The sequence below is a fragment of the Peromyscus eremicus genome, chromosome 8b (assembly GCF_949786415.1).
Source record: "Peromyscus eremicus chromosome 8b, PerEre_H2_v1, whole genome shotgun sequence".
NCBI lineage: Eukaryota > Metazoa > Chordata > Mammalia > Rodentia > Cricetidae > Peromyscus > Peromyscus eremicus.
Genome location: NC_081424.1, coordinates 21,908,032 through 21,924,481, shown reverse-complemented (window position 1 = coordinate 21,924,481; position 16,450 = coordinate 21,908,032). Strand labels below are relative to the sequence as shown.

The window sequence follows — 16,450 nt, the reverse complement described above, 5'->3', positions numbered from 1 at the left end:
TTACCAAATTATCCAGTTATTCAAAAATAAGTCTAAATTGCAGTTTTTTATATTATATACTATTTAGATTATATTTTTATGAATTGTTTTATATTTAAACTGGTAAAAAAATTACTCAGCCATTTTTTCAGTAGGTAATAACTATATATTGTTAAAAATTAACCATTATCACTTTTGAAGAAGTTTTCTATTCTTGGCTTACCTTTCATTTTCTTTAATCAACTTTGAAGTTAACCAAGTAGAATCATGCCAGCTTTCTCTACAGTAAGCACTAACTTAGTAATGGCTTATTGGATCCATTTTGTGACACATAGGTAGTTTCCTTCCTTGTAAACTGCGCCTTCATTCCCTGCATTTACCCTACTAGAGAGAGCTCCCTCTTAATTAGACAGTAGCTCTCCTTGACATAATATGTGCTCTGTACTTACCTTTATGAAGGATCACATCACTTTCACGTGTTCCTCTGTGAGCTAGTCTGATTGCTGAAGTTCTGGGAAGTTATTACGGAATTTAAATATAACACGAACTTCCATTCAGTGGGAAGGAATAATTCTTTGTAACCATTTTTAGCTTTTAGTATATGAAACATTTGCTTTAACTTTGACTCACAGAAATTTTCACTCTGGAAGAAGTTGTTTAAAAAACACAATATATTTACTATAATTTATAAGTTGATGCTTTTGTATCTTCTGAAAGTCTGTGTTGAGAGCAATGTTCCTAAGAGTTACTGTTTGCTGTCCTACTATTGACAGGTAGGGTGAACATTGTTTAATGCTTCTGATCATTTTTAGTCTCTAATATATATATATATATATATATATATATATATATATATATATATATATATATATTAATTTAGAAATGAATAACCAAAGATTGTGCAGGCATTCTATCTCATAATATCTCAGGTCCTATATTATCAATTTAATGTTTAAAAGAAAAATGTTCATCTGTCAATTTTATATATTGTGTAAGTCTGATAAACCTTCATCAGTATAAAACTGCATACAACCTTAGCATGGTTGCTCGCATTCACAATCCTAGTCCTTTGAGAGTGTGAGGCAGAAGGATTGCCATGAGTTTGAGAACAGTCTGTGGGATACATAGTGAGTTTTAGGCCAGTCGGTTATGGTGTGAGGGCCTGTCTCAGAAAAAAACAAGCAATCAAAACAAAACCATAAAAGAAGCCTGTATATAGGTAATGCATTTATTTAATAAGGTATTATTTTTGAACAGTAATATTATTCTTTTTAATAATGTAGAAAGCTGTTCAGCAGCTCTGGGTGTAAGCTAATCACTTGTCTTAAGTGCCCATCACTGTTTTGCTGATTATTTACCACTTTATTGCTAATTATAAAATATAAAAACAGGCATAAGTAACTGAATAGGTATACATGATTAAGTCATTATTTGGGTATAGATTTTGTGTTTCAAAGCTTACTCATTTTGATCTAATTAGGAGCAGTGCTTTTTGAAGCTGTGTACTTTTAGGCATAAGGGAGTTGGCTAGTTAGTGAAGGATTTGTGGGAAGGTTGCTAAATGAAATATACAGATCTCTAGAGTGAAAATAATAGGCTCAACTACAGTACACCAAACTAAATGTGGTTAGAAAAGTGCATTTGCTGATTGGAGTTTCTTCTAAGAGTAACTGCAACTGGAGAGAAAAGAGAAAGCAGAATTTACATTCTCTTTTTCAGTAAGCAATTTAAAATCACATTCCAATTAACTTCCCAACAGTTTTAGCCTTTGCTAACAAACCTGTCTTACTGTATCTTCTGCACACTCTGGGCTTATAAAGCAGCATGTATCTTTAATGGCACATCTCTTATTCCTTGGTGGGCCCCATCCTGCATAGCACTGATTATTACACAGTATTGTGTCAGGAAGCAAGCAAACTTGACTAACTTTCCTGCACAGAGTACATGAAACTCCATGTGGTATTTATCATCATCCTCATAATCATCGTCATCATCATCATCATCATTTGTTCCTTTCTACTTTCACTATGAAAACAAGACTCCAGAAAACTCTTTCATGTTTTATGACACAGTACTTTTTGGAAAAGTAAAATTATGCAGTGAAACCAGATCTTCCAGATGTATAACAAAAATCATATTTGTAATCATTGTTTGTGCTTGAAGATGTGTTTGTAACTTTCATCATGTGAAAAATGGAGAAATTCAAGAATGATGGAGTGAATGCATTCACTGTTTTGAAATCTCTCAGAAACACTTCCGACAGGGTCTACCTATGTAATCCAGGTTGGTCTTAAACTTGAAGCAATCCTCCTGCCTCAACCTCCCAAGTGCTGAGGTTTTATCTTGATGTCACTGTACCTGGCTTTAAAACCACTTCGGTTCACAAGCTATTTTTTCCTTTTTACATTTATTTTTTGTATAGTGAAAATAAATAATGCAAGGCCAAAGAGTTGCTGAAAATAATGTCTTTGAATAAAATAGTCCATTATTTAGAAATCACATTTATTTTTATTCCTTAGATATTTGCAATCAATTGTTTGACTTCAGTGTTTTGATTCCTTTATTTTTCTTGTAATCTAGATACCAGTTGAAATAATTTACTTCATAATGCTTTTTGACATAAGCTTGTGTGGTTGGTTATTAACATTTTCAGGAAAACTATAGTACAGTTTGCACATTGCATGAGTGATCTTACTTCTTTATGACCATGAATGATATTTAAATGTGTGAATACCCAATAACATAATTACAAACTTAAAATTTTATTTACCATATGGTCAGCAATATTTAAAAAGGTATTATGATCATAGGATGAGATTTAAAAAATGTGCTCTTAATGACTGGAATTCAAAGGTCAGAAGTTGACATAATTAATAATGTATAGAAAAACAAAAATTCAGTAATGCAGTCTGGTATAGATGAATTGTGTCCTCACAGTAATCACATGATAAAGTCCGAACCTTCTTTGCCTCCCAGTACACCTGTCCTACATGTAAGGTGCCTGAGAAGTTTCTAAGTTAAAACTAGGTTATCAGAATGGAGCCTAGCTCAGGGTGACTTGTAAGGAGAGATTTGGACAAGACATCTACAGGGGGTGACCATAGGTGTGACAGGGAGAAGACCATCACCTAGTTACACAGTAGGAAGAGAAGGCTCTGAAGAAACTAGCCCCACTAACGCTGTGACCTAGATTTTTCTAAAACAATAAGGAAGTTACTTGTTTCTGCTGCCTAGTTTCTGCTTCTTTGTTATGGCAGATGAGGCAAACTAATACATGTTAGCCATAGGAAAGCAAATTCAGCATGGTGAAAAGTGGAATAAGAGGTAGAAATGAACCTTTTAGATTTAAGAATAAAGGTTTTAAAGGACAAAGTGATAGAACAAAAAGAATGAGTATGTCTGGGTCCTTAATACCTATGTTAAGTTGAGATAAGCCATCATACCTGCTTCTTTCTCCTCCCAAACTCCTCTTAGCCCCGGTCATCTGATGAGCCCCAGGTCTGATATTCATTTGAACTTGACTACCTTCATGATAACCTTACCCACAAGTAAGGTCAAATTCTGAGGTGGAGCCTTTGCTGATTTTTTTTTTTTTTTGAGGGGAGCTTGGGGTGGTTAATACATAACAGTAATATACCGAATAAAGAGTCAAAAAAAGGAAGCCTTTTTGTGAAAGTCTCATTTTTGAATCATTCTCTATGTTAGTCCTAGTTTTACGTTCTTTGATTCTGCTTGTTTTCAATTGTTCTCTGATTCAGCAAGAGGCCATTTGCATTTAAGATTTTGCAATCTGTCATCTGCATAATTATCCACCTGTGATTACAGGTGGGATGGAAGAAAAAGAACATCCCTGGACTCAGGTAGCCTCTTAGCATTTGTTAGCAGAGAAGAGAGGAGACCGGTGTTTTGGGTAAGAGGAAGATAGTTATGTCAGAAGAAAGCATTTAGCAGTAGGAGTATGACCAGTGCAGACATCCTCGGGTCCTTAGCTCCTGAATCTGGAGACCACGAGTCTTATACATGCAGCAAACAGGAAATTTTTGGCCACTAGCCAAACAAGCAGAATTTCAAGGCAATAGGATAAATGCCTATTTTGATTAAATGCAAGGCTTTTTTATTGTTTTCTTGTGTTACTGGTTACTACTTTTTAATAGGCAAGTGTGGCTTTTTACTCCTTTCAAATAAACTTCTTCCTTTTTTTTTTCCTTTAAGATTTGCCTACAATGGATAACTCAGTGTTTTTGGAATTACTTGGATTGGATAGAAATATGCCATTATATTGCTACTTGTGTTGTCCTTGGTCCTGATTATCAAGTGTATGTCTGCATAGCTGTTCTCAAACATCTGCAGCGAGACATTCTCCAGCACACCCAGACTCAAGATCTACAAGTATTTCTCAAAGTAAGCATGTTCATGTCTAAGGGGGAAAAGTGTTAAAAATTAATCACTAACTTGTGGCACTTTATTGTTGCCTTAGGCATTTTTCCATTGCTGTGGTAAAACACCATAACCAAGACAACTTATAAGACAAAGCATTTAATTTGGGATTCACAGTTCCAGATACTTAGAATCCATGACCATCATGGCAGGGAGCATGGCAGCCAGCAAGCAGGCATGGTGCTGGGACAGTAGCTGAGAACTTACATCTTTATCCACAGCAGGGAGCAGAGAGAACTAACTGGAAATGGACAGTGACACACCTCCATCAACAAGGCCACTCCCCCAATCCTTCCCAAGCAGTTCTGCCAACTAGGGACCAATCACTGAAACATATGAGCCTATGCAGGTCCTTCTCACCCCAACCACCACAATTATCAAATGCTTATCTAGACCCTTATCACCAAATCAACTCTGAGTGGTAGGTCTGATTGTTTTCATTTGTGAAGTGAGGAAAGGGAGGCTTAGAGTAGAGATGGGTCCAAAGCTTTAAGTTAATCAGGTTTTTGCTGTATCATATTTGATCAATAAATGCTCAGTTTATTTTGTTAGTTCTAAAGGTTGATACTTATAAAAAAATAAATGTTTCATAATATTTTTCTAAATTTTCCATTTTTATAAAATGTTTACATAAAATATTCTTTCATAGCACTTGCAAGATTAGAATATTTGATAGTATCTTAAAAAAATAATTTTGGTGACTTTCTAAATCACAGTGTAATATATTTGAAGCTTGGGAGATTAGCAGGCATGATATGTAAATACATTGCTATATGTAGTTCTTGTTGAACTTCTGAGAAATCCAACTGTTTGTTTAATACTGAAATCATAATTGAGTTTGGCATTTTCTGCTCTTCATCCCCCCATCCTTCTCACAGTCACAAAACACATTCATTCACCTAAATGTGAATGTATCCTTCACTAGATGAAGGATTTGTTTGCTATTAGGTATTTGCCAGAATTAGTTTCCATTTAGTGATGTCTTTAAGATAATGCCATTAATCACTTAAGACTGCCAATCATTTCTGCTTAAAATATTTTGAATTAAAAACATCTTAAGCTATAAACATCACTGGAATTATAATCTTAGGATCATTCTTAATGAAAATGTTTGACAAAAGAATACACATAGAAGGAACACTAAGACAGAACCCAAAATAATGAATTGTCTGGAGTGATCTAAGAATAGGCCATTGAAACACAGGGATTATGCTGAAGGCAGTGGGGCTCACATGCATTCAGGGACATTTCATCAGCCATGGAATTTTAGGGTATAGTGTTTGTCTATACTCTTATATCTGAATTTCCCCTAACACATAATTCTCTAACCTCCTTTGAGTGTAGTTTATTATATAAATTTTACTACTATCTGAGATGTTTCTGTTCATCCTCTTCCAATATACCTTTTAGCTTTAAAAGAACTGTGATATGGTCTGTCTGGTTTAGTGAAGGATTTTTTTTTAACGCTTTCTCAATAAATACTTGTTGAGAAAATAAGTAGAAAAATGTCTTAGGCGAACAAACTAGTGTTGTTTCTGCTGAGCAGCCACCATTGTTAAATTTTTGAATGGTTTCCTTTGTGTCCTCTTTCCCTGGACAGTTGCAGCAGGGCTTTAAAAGTGATGACCCTTCTAAAGGTGGACCAGACTCCACTGTGTACTGGCCGTAGTGCTGTGAGCTGAACCGAAAGGTTTTTCGATGGTGGTGCAAAGCTTATCCTCTAACTCCTATTGAAACTACTAGAATTTACATTGAGTTGGTTATATCCCAATAAGACCGTGTTGGCAAGGAACTGACTTTAGCATGTGTCCTAGGGCTAGCCTCTTAAATTCTGTCATTTGCATTTTTTCCGAGAGACTAGGAAAAGGTGCTTTTCTTGCTGGTACTGTGATTTAATTTTTGTTGTTGCACTTTCGGTGTGTAATTCTCAAAAGCCTCTTTCGATGGGCATTTTAGTCTCGCAGGATAAATTTTGATGTAGTTTACTTAAATGCATGTATATGCATATATACTATTTGACCTCCATTAAGACCTATAGAAGCATCTTGCTTGAAAATATATGGCTATATGTGCAAATATTCTCACAGTTAGTTGTATGTAGTCACATATCGTAACATGTGACTCTGACTCATTGAAGGGAAAAAAACCACTTATCAGTATTTCTCCATAAAACATAAGCTACAGCTATGATACTATCCCTTGCATTGACAATTCCATCATTTTATTCCTTGGTTTGCATATCTGCTGATACTACTTCTAAGGCAAAAGAAGCTGAACTAAAACAACTCAATTTTTATTTTGTGAATAAACTGTATGTTATCTATAAAAGATAATGAGTGGGCAGAGAAATGCCTCAGTGTATAAAGGCATCTGGAAAGCTAACTTTCATCCCAGGATACACAGATGATAGAAGGAGAGAACTGACTCCTGGTGCTTGTCCTCTGACTCTACATAGGCGCTGTTGGACACGTGCACCCAGAAACACACACAGAGGAATGCAATTTAAGGAACAAAAGGATGATGACTCATTGTGTAAAAATAAATGGAACAAGCATTTGACTGTTATACATGTATGTTACATGTATAACATGTATAACATGTAATTTGCACAAGCGAATTAGTGTTTTGCATACCGAGAACCTCAGATATGTTTAATAACCCTTCAGTTATCACCAGCTACCCCAAGAACCTCTAGAAAGCTAGATGACTCTTGAATGTTAGAAATATGTGCTTCTTTTCCCAACTTAAGTTTCACATATTGATTGAGATTAACAGCGTGTCATGGCAAACTCTTGCTTTGCAAAGGAAACTCTGTGTGAAATGTGTTCTGTAGAGAAAATATCAGCCCATCCATACTCATTTTAGATTAGGCTCAAGATTTTTAAATCAGACCATTGAGAGTCTAGACTTATTGCCTGCGTTTCTACCAGCCCACTGGAGAGTTATTGGTGATTCTGAATCACTAAACTGAAAAGACAAGTGGGGAGCACCACTAATTGTCAGCCCTAGTTCACTGTGGGAGCACTGGGGTTGGGTGGGGATGCAGTTGGATGGAGTTGCATGGATACTTGATTTTCCTGTTCTCACTATACCACTAAGCTATCAGAGTCAGTAAATGTCATGGATATGGATGATAGAAGCCAAGTACTCTCTATATTTTTGTTCTTGCTTTGATTTTATCTTTTTTTATTTTATTTATTATTTATTTTTAAGACAGTGCATTACTACTTAGTCTTGGCTGACCTCAAGTTGACTATATAGACCAGGCTGGCCTTGAGTGCTGGGATTAAAGGCATGTACCACCATGCCTGGCTTGTTGTTTTGTTTTTCACAATATCCTTGTAGATAACAATGAAATGTGGGCTGGATAATAGAATAGTCAAGTGTGTTATCCTCACACTTTAGTGAGACACCTTTTGAAGCTATGATGAAGCACTCAAGCTCAATTCTCAGACCTACTGTTCCACATTTACTTATTTATTCATCTATTTTATTCATTCATTATTAATTTTTTGTCTATTGAGATGCTAGGGATTTCAAACATTTTTATCTGCAACAGCTACTGAAAGTCTGTGGCCACAACAATTCCAGAGAGAAAAACATCCAACAAAATTAATGTTCTAAAATTTCTTAGCTAACTAGAAGATCTGGAACATTTTCCCTTTTCAGAAAATTTTGACTAGTTTCTATATAACAAGACTGTTAGTCAGCGTATCTATATACATAGATTTGTTGGGAGCTTTGTTTATAGGGTCTTGTGGGAAAATCTGAGTGTCTCATGGACTGACCTTGCACGTTCCTTCTCTTCTCACATGCTCATTGGCTGGAAGGGACTGTTAGCATTCATCTGTCGTGCTCCCTGGGGACAAACTTCACTGAAATGCCAAGGCAAAGAGCTCAGAATACTTCATTAAAATTCCTCCACTGAATCATGCATATTATAGAAAATTAATTTGTAATTATGAGAAAAATCAGGTTGATTTCAACCCAATCAGTAAATTGTTGAGAGGGATTTTTTGTTGCTGGCTGTTGAAGCTGCTGTTATCAGAGGGTAATGACAGAGTAGAAAATGGAGATTAGACAGAGAAAAAGTGATTAAACACTAAGCTTTAAGAAATAAAAAGTATACCTATTATTAAAGGAGTTCATCCCAGAGAATATGTAAAGCCTGCCTAGTACAGCATCGGCTGTGTTTTCAGATGTTGTCTTCATTGAAGACTCGAGCTTTGTTTCTCCCTGATCATGTAAGCTTGGGTTCATTGTTCAATCTCTTTATGCCTCAGCATCCTCATCTGTACAGTTGGGGATGAGGCAATAACTACTGCATGGGGTTATTGAGCAATTAAATGAGATACCTCAGAAATACTTGTAGAACATTGATTGACACAAAGCACGTGCTCCAGAATTAGTAATGATTGGGGTTCTGTATCTCCACACCAACTCATCTTCTTCTTTTGCTTCTCTGTTAATAAAAAGATGTTTAGGGCACATCTGTGGTAAAGAAGATAATATATTTGGAGTCTATGTTAACCTTTGGTCTACTTTTTGTCCTGTAGATATTTTCTTACCTGTTTGTTTTATTTACCAAGTACCTGAGTTATCTTAGCACATAACATCACAGTAATGCCTGTGGTGGATATGATCTTCCCACCTTGGTCAGAAACACACTAAGGTTGCCCTCAGTCAGGACCATTCCCTCACTAACCCGGCTAGAACTGTCATCTCTGTTATCATTAAGTGTATCTTTCAGTTGAGTTTAAACATCCAGGAGGCACATGCCCTATCCTAAACCTTTAATAATGTGTTCTCTCCAGAACCACACACTCCCTCACCTGCCTGGTTGTACGGATCAGGTCATGTGCTTGTTTATATGTCTGGTCTTTTCCTCAGACATATGAGAAAGATACATAACTCAGGCATGAGTGTTCTGCAGATTCTCTTGCCTCTGTCCTTGTGTATGAGGGGTGCTGGGATTGCAGAGGTGCCACCACACCCAGCTTTTTACATGGGTTCCAAGGGTTGAACTTGGGTTATCAGGTTTGTGTGGCAAGTGCCATTGCCCACTGATTCATCTCCCTAGCCCAATGGGTGTATGTTTTTAATAATAAATATTTAAACTGAACAAAATATTCTTCTTAAGTAAGTGCTCTTTTGAGATTTGGCACTAATGCAAATCATTTAAGTAATCTTTGCTAAATTTTACAGTTTTAGTAAATCAACTCTCTTCCACTTTAACCCACCCAAGATTTTTTCTCTGTAAATTAATTTTTGAAAAGTTATCATAACCTTGCCAACACATTAATAATCAAGTGTTTGGGAATGAAGAGACTCAGTCACAAAATCATGAAACCAAGGATGGTAGGCCACGTGAGTACACTGATCTTTCTGTACCTTGTGTCTACTTAACATTAAATCAAAATATTAAGCTTATTGGGTTCTTGGTTGCTGAAAAACATTTTTGACAGATAAGTCTCTAGTGTCTTTGAAAATTATAACCTATACAAAGAGCTTTTAGAAATACAGGTATAACTTACCTTTCCTCATAGGCTTATCTCAGAGGATTTGTTCTAAAAGACAGTGATGCCTGAGTGTTGGTGATGCTCCTTATGTTCTTGGCAAAGAGTTGAGGAGCAGGAGCTGAAATCAATAATCCTTGATGTGTCACCCTCACTTTTCCCTGCCTGATATGTGCTTAGGAGAGGATATTTTAAAGACTGGTAGTTAACATTGTTATGGCCACCATTAATGCTTTAAATGCTCATTGAATACGAGGCCATGGACAAAGGATTTTTAGAGGTATTGTCTATTCAATCTGACGTATTCCAGTACTTACTCTAACATCTGTATCCCAAGTGCTATTGTAGTTGCATGATAGAATGTCCATGTCCCACCTGGTTCTTAATTCTGCTGAGAGAAACAGTTTAAATAGATATTTCTGACATTATACTTTTTACTGAAGGACACTATGCCATGGGGAGGGAATCAGAGACATTGTTTGGGCCACTCAAAAGGGTAAGGAGGGCCATGAATGCCTTAAAGAAAAACCTTGTAAAGATCTCTGGGGGAAAAGCCTTCATAAAAGCATAGAGAGGCAGCTGCAAAGCTCAGAGGCAAGAATCCCTGTAGAACAGTGGTTCTCAACCTTCCTAACGCTGTGACCCTTTAATATAGATCCTCATGCTGTGGTGACCCCCATCGTTAAAACTGTTTTTGTTGATACTTTATAAATGTAATTTTGCCACTGTTATAAATCATAATGTAAATACCTGATGTACAGAATGTCTGATATGCAACCTGTAAAAGGGCCATTCTACCCCAAAGGGGTGGCGACCCTCAGGTTGAGAAACCACTGCCCTAGAGCATCATGACAAACATTTCGGACAGAACAAGGTGAGCATATAAAGATGGGAAGAGACAGGACAAAGACCAATGAAGGCTTTGTGCTCGATGATAAGACTTCACGTTTTAGAATATCTAGTCCACAGAGCAGCCCTAGTATCGTGGTCTCCGTTGGCACATGAAAAATCAAGATTTACAGTCCATAGGCTTACCTAAGTTCATAATCTAAGAATTAGTGTGGAGAAGTTTTGAACCATTCTTGGCTGAATCTAAATCCTATTAACTCAAATTGTCTCTGGTTAACTAGTATAATTATCTTTTAAATAATATTTTAAATTCACTAGACCTTGATCAAATGTTCTTAAAAAAAAAAGAACTTGTAATTGAACATGTATATCTGAAGGAAAGAAGGAAGCTGTGTTAATATCATATCATGTAATAACACACAGCACTGTGGTTAAGAATTAATTTCTAATGCTTTTTGGTAATTCAATATCTAAAACCCAGAGTTAAAGAAAAGTGATGGAATAGCAGTTAGGTATAATACAAAATGTAGCATTCTCTTAGTGAATATTGTAACTCAGATTTAAATTATTGCAGTATAACCTATTAGTGTTTTCTTGAGCAAATATTTCACTATTGAAACAAAAATATTAAAACTGTTTAAAAAAAACTGTACTCTGCACATGCTTCCCTATTCATAGAACAGGGTGATTCCAATGCACTTAGATCTGCAAATGAAACTTCACTTGGAGGAAATGGTTAGTTACAACTTGAGTGATAGCCGAACAATCTAAATGATCATAATCACAAGTAAGATTATCCCCCAAGAAGAGGGTTAGAGAATGTCCAGGGTGAGATGAAAAATATTCTACTTTAAAGATTAAAACTGAAACATGGGTACTTTAAATTTTTATTCAGAAATAAAATTGTCTGCCAATTTTTTTAAATGAACAGTACCATTTACAATTGCATTTAAATTGTATATTTAAATCTTTTCCTTATACCATGTAACCTCGGTAACCTTTTATGCTAATATTATGATATCTCTTCAGTGTGGTTACTAGAATATTTTCTTTTAACCTTAAAATTATTATCTAAAAGAGGAATCAGTTGTTGAAAAAAATATATTTTAAGAAAGAAATATATTTAAGCCAAGTATTAACTGTGGCTTCCCTATGTAGTTTTATGTTTAAATGAAAGTAGAACAATAATTAAAAGATGTTAAGTATATTTTTGATTTTTTTTGGCAAGAAAAGTATTATTAGAGCTATTGTTCGAGTACTGCTATGTCTAATTGTAACTTGCATTTAATGAATAATAAGCTTTTATTTGAAAATCATGAATTCACCCTGAAGAAGTTCTCACAGCATTGGAATTTCTCTGTTAGGAAAGATGTTACTATAATTGCCTTCCAACTTAGGGATACTTTTAGTGTAGAAATGATGAAAGCCAAGTCACATATAATTTAAAGAAAATGGGTAAGTTCATAAGAGTTCTATAATTACAATAGCTATTTAAGGTGAAATCTAGTCCAGGAAGGTAGATCTGACTTTGATCCTTTCGCCCTTGTAATTTTGATAGACAGAAATTTACACAGACCCAATATTCTGCCATTAGTCAAATGAACGTCTATTTGTTCTGTTTTCTTTGTTGAGACAGGGTCTCACTGTGTTGCCCAGATGGCACTGAATCTAGTGTCCTCTTGCCACGGTCTATCAAGGGCAAGGATTACAAGTGTGTATGACCACGCCCACTTGAACATCACCTCTTTGGTTCAGTTGTGTGCTGGGTAGTTTTATGTCAACTTGTCACAAGCTAGAGTCATAAGAGAGAAAGGTGCCTCAGTTGAGAAAATGCCTCCATAAGATCCAGATGCAAGGCATTTTCTTAATTAGTGATCAGTGGGGGAGGTGCCATCCCTGGGCTGGTAGTCCTGGATTCTATAAGAAAGCAGGCTGAGCAAGCCATGTGAAGCAAGTCAGTAAGCAGCACCCCTCCATGGCCTATGCCATGCATCAGCTGCTGCCTCTGGGATCCTTCCCTGGTTGAGTTACTGTCCTGACTTCCTTTGCTTAGGGGAAGTGTGAGCCAAATAAACCTTTTCTTCCCCCAAGTTGCTTTGGTTGTGGTGTTTCATTGCTGAAATAGTAACCCTAAGAGAAGTTTTATGTTTATTAATGGGAGAGCATGTTTTCCCTTGGCTGTTAACAGTCTATGATACAATTCTTACCTCCCTCTCTTTTGAGTGTGGTATGCACAACCAAGAGCTTACATTATGCTAATAGGATGTATGAGTGAACAATGAAAGAACAGATGAAACAGTCTTTTACCTTAAAGTGAAAAGTGGAATTCACATGTTTGTGTTGAATGGTATAATGGTGGATATCATCACTAAATACCATTTAGTTTCCTCAGCATCTGTTAACTTTGCTGATCAGTAATAATTTTTTTTGATTGTCTGTATCTTTTCTTCAAATTATATGGATTTTAAGTGACACATGGCACACTAGTAGTAAAGTTCTACATAACTATTTACTGTGAAATATTACTCATAATGAGTTTTTTTATATATCTGTACGTACATATGAAGCTTTTAAAATGTGAAAAATTCTATGTATTTTTAGCTACCTTACATTGATGTCTCTCTTCTACCACTGCTAACAAACTATCTGGTACATAATATGTATTGCCTTTCATTCTTTTGGATTGCTGTTGTGTTTATGCTTATTCATTTTTTGTTTTTAAACTATCAACTTGTGAAAGGCATGAATTGTCCAAAATTTTTATATCCTCAAAAGCTAACATAGTTGTGTTAAATTGAGAATGACTATTCTGAAGATTTTTAAGAAAATGTTCAGGTAGATAGATACTACATTAGATAATATTTGAGAATGCTGAAAGGCTTAGCCAACCCCCACCCCCAAGACTTTCAAATAATAAATAGATGTTCATGCTGTTTACTCTTGATTGCCTCGTTTGGGACACTAACCATTAAAGCAGAAAATGACTGTTTACATGCCCTGTGCTAGCCAGCATTGTGAACCACAGGCTGAGGGAGGTCTTTATGAGCAGCATCCTTAGATAGAATTCTGGGCCTTTACTAGTTACATATTTAAACTATTAAAATATACATAAAATTTTAGGAAGACTTGCTGCTGTTGCTGCTGCTGCTGTTAACTGCAAAGCATTTTTGCTTCTTAAAATAACCTTGCTCCACGAGGCCATGCTTCATTCCTGACAGATACAGACACAGCTCCCCAAATGAAAAGCAGTTACACATTCACTAGCCATGTAAACTTGCCCCAGCATCTATAGCTGAGAACAAATGGTCCTTCAGCTACTTAAACATTATTCACTTGGAATTGTGTATCTTTCTCTAAGTAAGTGAACTTCCCTTCATATTCTCCTGACAGGAAGAAGCACTACGGGGGTTTCGAGTGAGCAACTATTTTGAATACATGGAGATTTTGGAGCAAAACTACCGGCCAGTGGTGCTGAGAGACATGCGTAGCATTAGAGTGCAGAACACTTAGACCACGAGGGGCACTCTAAAGTTACGTTTTATTCCTCGTTAAAGGCGACAAGGCGACTTGATTGTGTTCTGTCCACATCGGTAGCGTGCTTTGTGTGTCCATGCATTGTACATGAGTACTGAGAGGTTTTGAACAGAATATATTCATGTTGCTGTTTGCTCAGTTTGTGAAATGAAGTGAGTTCATTTCTGCAAGTTCCTGGTTCTTTAAATTCTTAGGAGCAGTCCTAGGTTTTAGTTTTTATTTGTGTTTGACTTATAAAAGCAACAAAGACCTTACTGTAAAACCTAAAAATCTGAAACTACTAGGGAACACACCTGAAGATCTGGAATAGGCAATGGCTTCTGAATAAGATCCGAGGAACTCAGGGAATAAAAGCGTGCTGAGACAAATTGTACTACATTCTTGTAAAGTAAAAGAAATGGAAGCCAAGGTACAAATTGGGGAAATCATTGCCAATTATTCACCTGATAAGAGGCTGATAGCTAGAATATATGTTGAACTAAATAAACTACAAAATAATAAAGGAACGAAAAGACTCCCGTCAACAAATGGGCAGGGAGGTAAGCAGACCCTTCAGATGATGCAGCACCCATGAAAAATGAGTCCGTGAAGAAAGGCTCACCACCTTTATCCATCAGGAAAATGCCCACCAAAACAATTACCTCATCAAAATGGCAATCACCAAGAAAACAAGTGCCAGGATTGGGGCAGGCACTTACAAATTGCTAGTGGTGATGTAAACTGATCTAGCTACTATGGAAATCAGAAAACTAAAAGTTGACCTAGGTTGACCTAGCCACACAACTTATATGATAGATAGAAATATAGAAATAAATAAATGCATGTCGGATTACCATGAGATCCCTGCACATCTATGTTTATCTTGGCACTATTCACAATAGCCAGGTTATGGGATCAGTCAAGGTATTCATAGTGTATGTACACAACAGAGTTTTACTCAGCCCTAAAGAACAAAATTAAGCATTTGCAGGAAATTGGGATTGTAGATCATGTTAGGTGATAAAAGGCAGTCCCCTGAAGGCAAGCATCATAATTTTTATCTCCTATATGGAAGCTGGAGGGTGGGGCATGAAGGTAGGTGGATGCGCAGTATGAAAGGCACAGGGATTATAAGAAAGTGGTGGAGGGCTGAGGAGTCACCGACATGGCTCAGGGATTAAAGGCACTTGCCTCCAAGCCTGACAACTTGATTTCAGTCCCTCACACACACATTGTGAAGGAACAAAGCTAACTCTCGAGAGCTGTGCTCTGACCTCCGCATGCACACTGTAGATGTGCCTGGAACTGTAAAGTAGAATATTTTTAAAAAAACTCATGTCAGACAAATAGAATCAAAGTCCATTGCATTTATGTCGGGAATGTCATAGTGACATAGAATGAAATATCTCACCCTTCCTCATCTCTACTGTGTAATGCTTTTCTAATGAACTCGGGAAGAAGCAATTTTGTTTACAGAGGGAGGAAGGAAGGAAGGGAGGGAGGGAGGGAGGGAGGGAGGGAGGAAGGAAGGAAGGAAGGAAGGAAGGAAGGAAGGAAGGAAGGAAAATGAACAAAAGACCTGAGTACCAGAAAGAGTCCATAGAGATGGGCAAAAGCCCAGATTCTTCCTTTTTATGACTGCACATATGGAAAAACACAGACAACAGCACATTTGCTCATTTCCCCTGCAGAGGAACAAAGGATATCTACCAGGACATTGTCCTCAGACATGATTGCCTTTCTAGGAGGTGCTTTTTATACTGATAGCAATTTCTAACTTTTCATTGGCAATATAGAGTTCACATGGCTCATTTAGAAGACAGATTGTCTCCCCCGTGCTGATAAGCATTCTGCTATTATTTCGTGGCATTTCTTGGTGATAGATTTGATTTGTACTGAACTTGAAAACATTAAGAAGAATAGATTTCTAAATTGAAATGATTTACACTACATTTTATTTAAATAGAAGTCTCTGTACCCATAGGATTAACATGTGAGGGTCTGATTTTCTTGTAACTGTCCATTTACTGTTTGAAAGCCAATACTCAAATATGTTACTAATTTACAAATTTCAGTTTTTTAAAAAATCATATGTTATTTTGTATTATTTGCTCATATAACCATACTTTTTAAAACTAATACTACTTTTTAAAAAT

At 36.3% G+C, this 16,450-nt stretch overlaps 1 protein-coding gene across 1 annotated transcript in view; it reads left to right on the top strand.

Annotated features, from left to right (window-relative positions):
• Positions 1–14,453, top strand: part of Tbc1d32 (TBC1 domain family member 32) — a 206,097-nt gene extending 191,644 nt beyond the window's left edge. Inside the window, exons 32-33 of the mRNA XM_059272587.1 lie at positions 4,192–4,380; positions 14,172–14,453. Coding sequence (XP_059128570.1) covers positions 4,192–4,380; positions 14,172–14,291 — 309 coding nt within the window. The 3' untranslated portion in view covers positions 14,292–14,453. The remainder of the gene's footprint in view (positions 1–4,191; positions 4,381–14,171) is intronic.
• Positions 14,454–16,450: the final 1,997 nt, after the last annotated feature.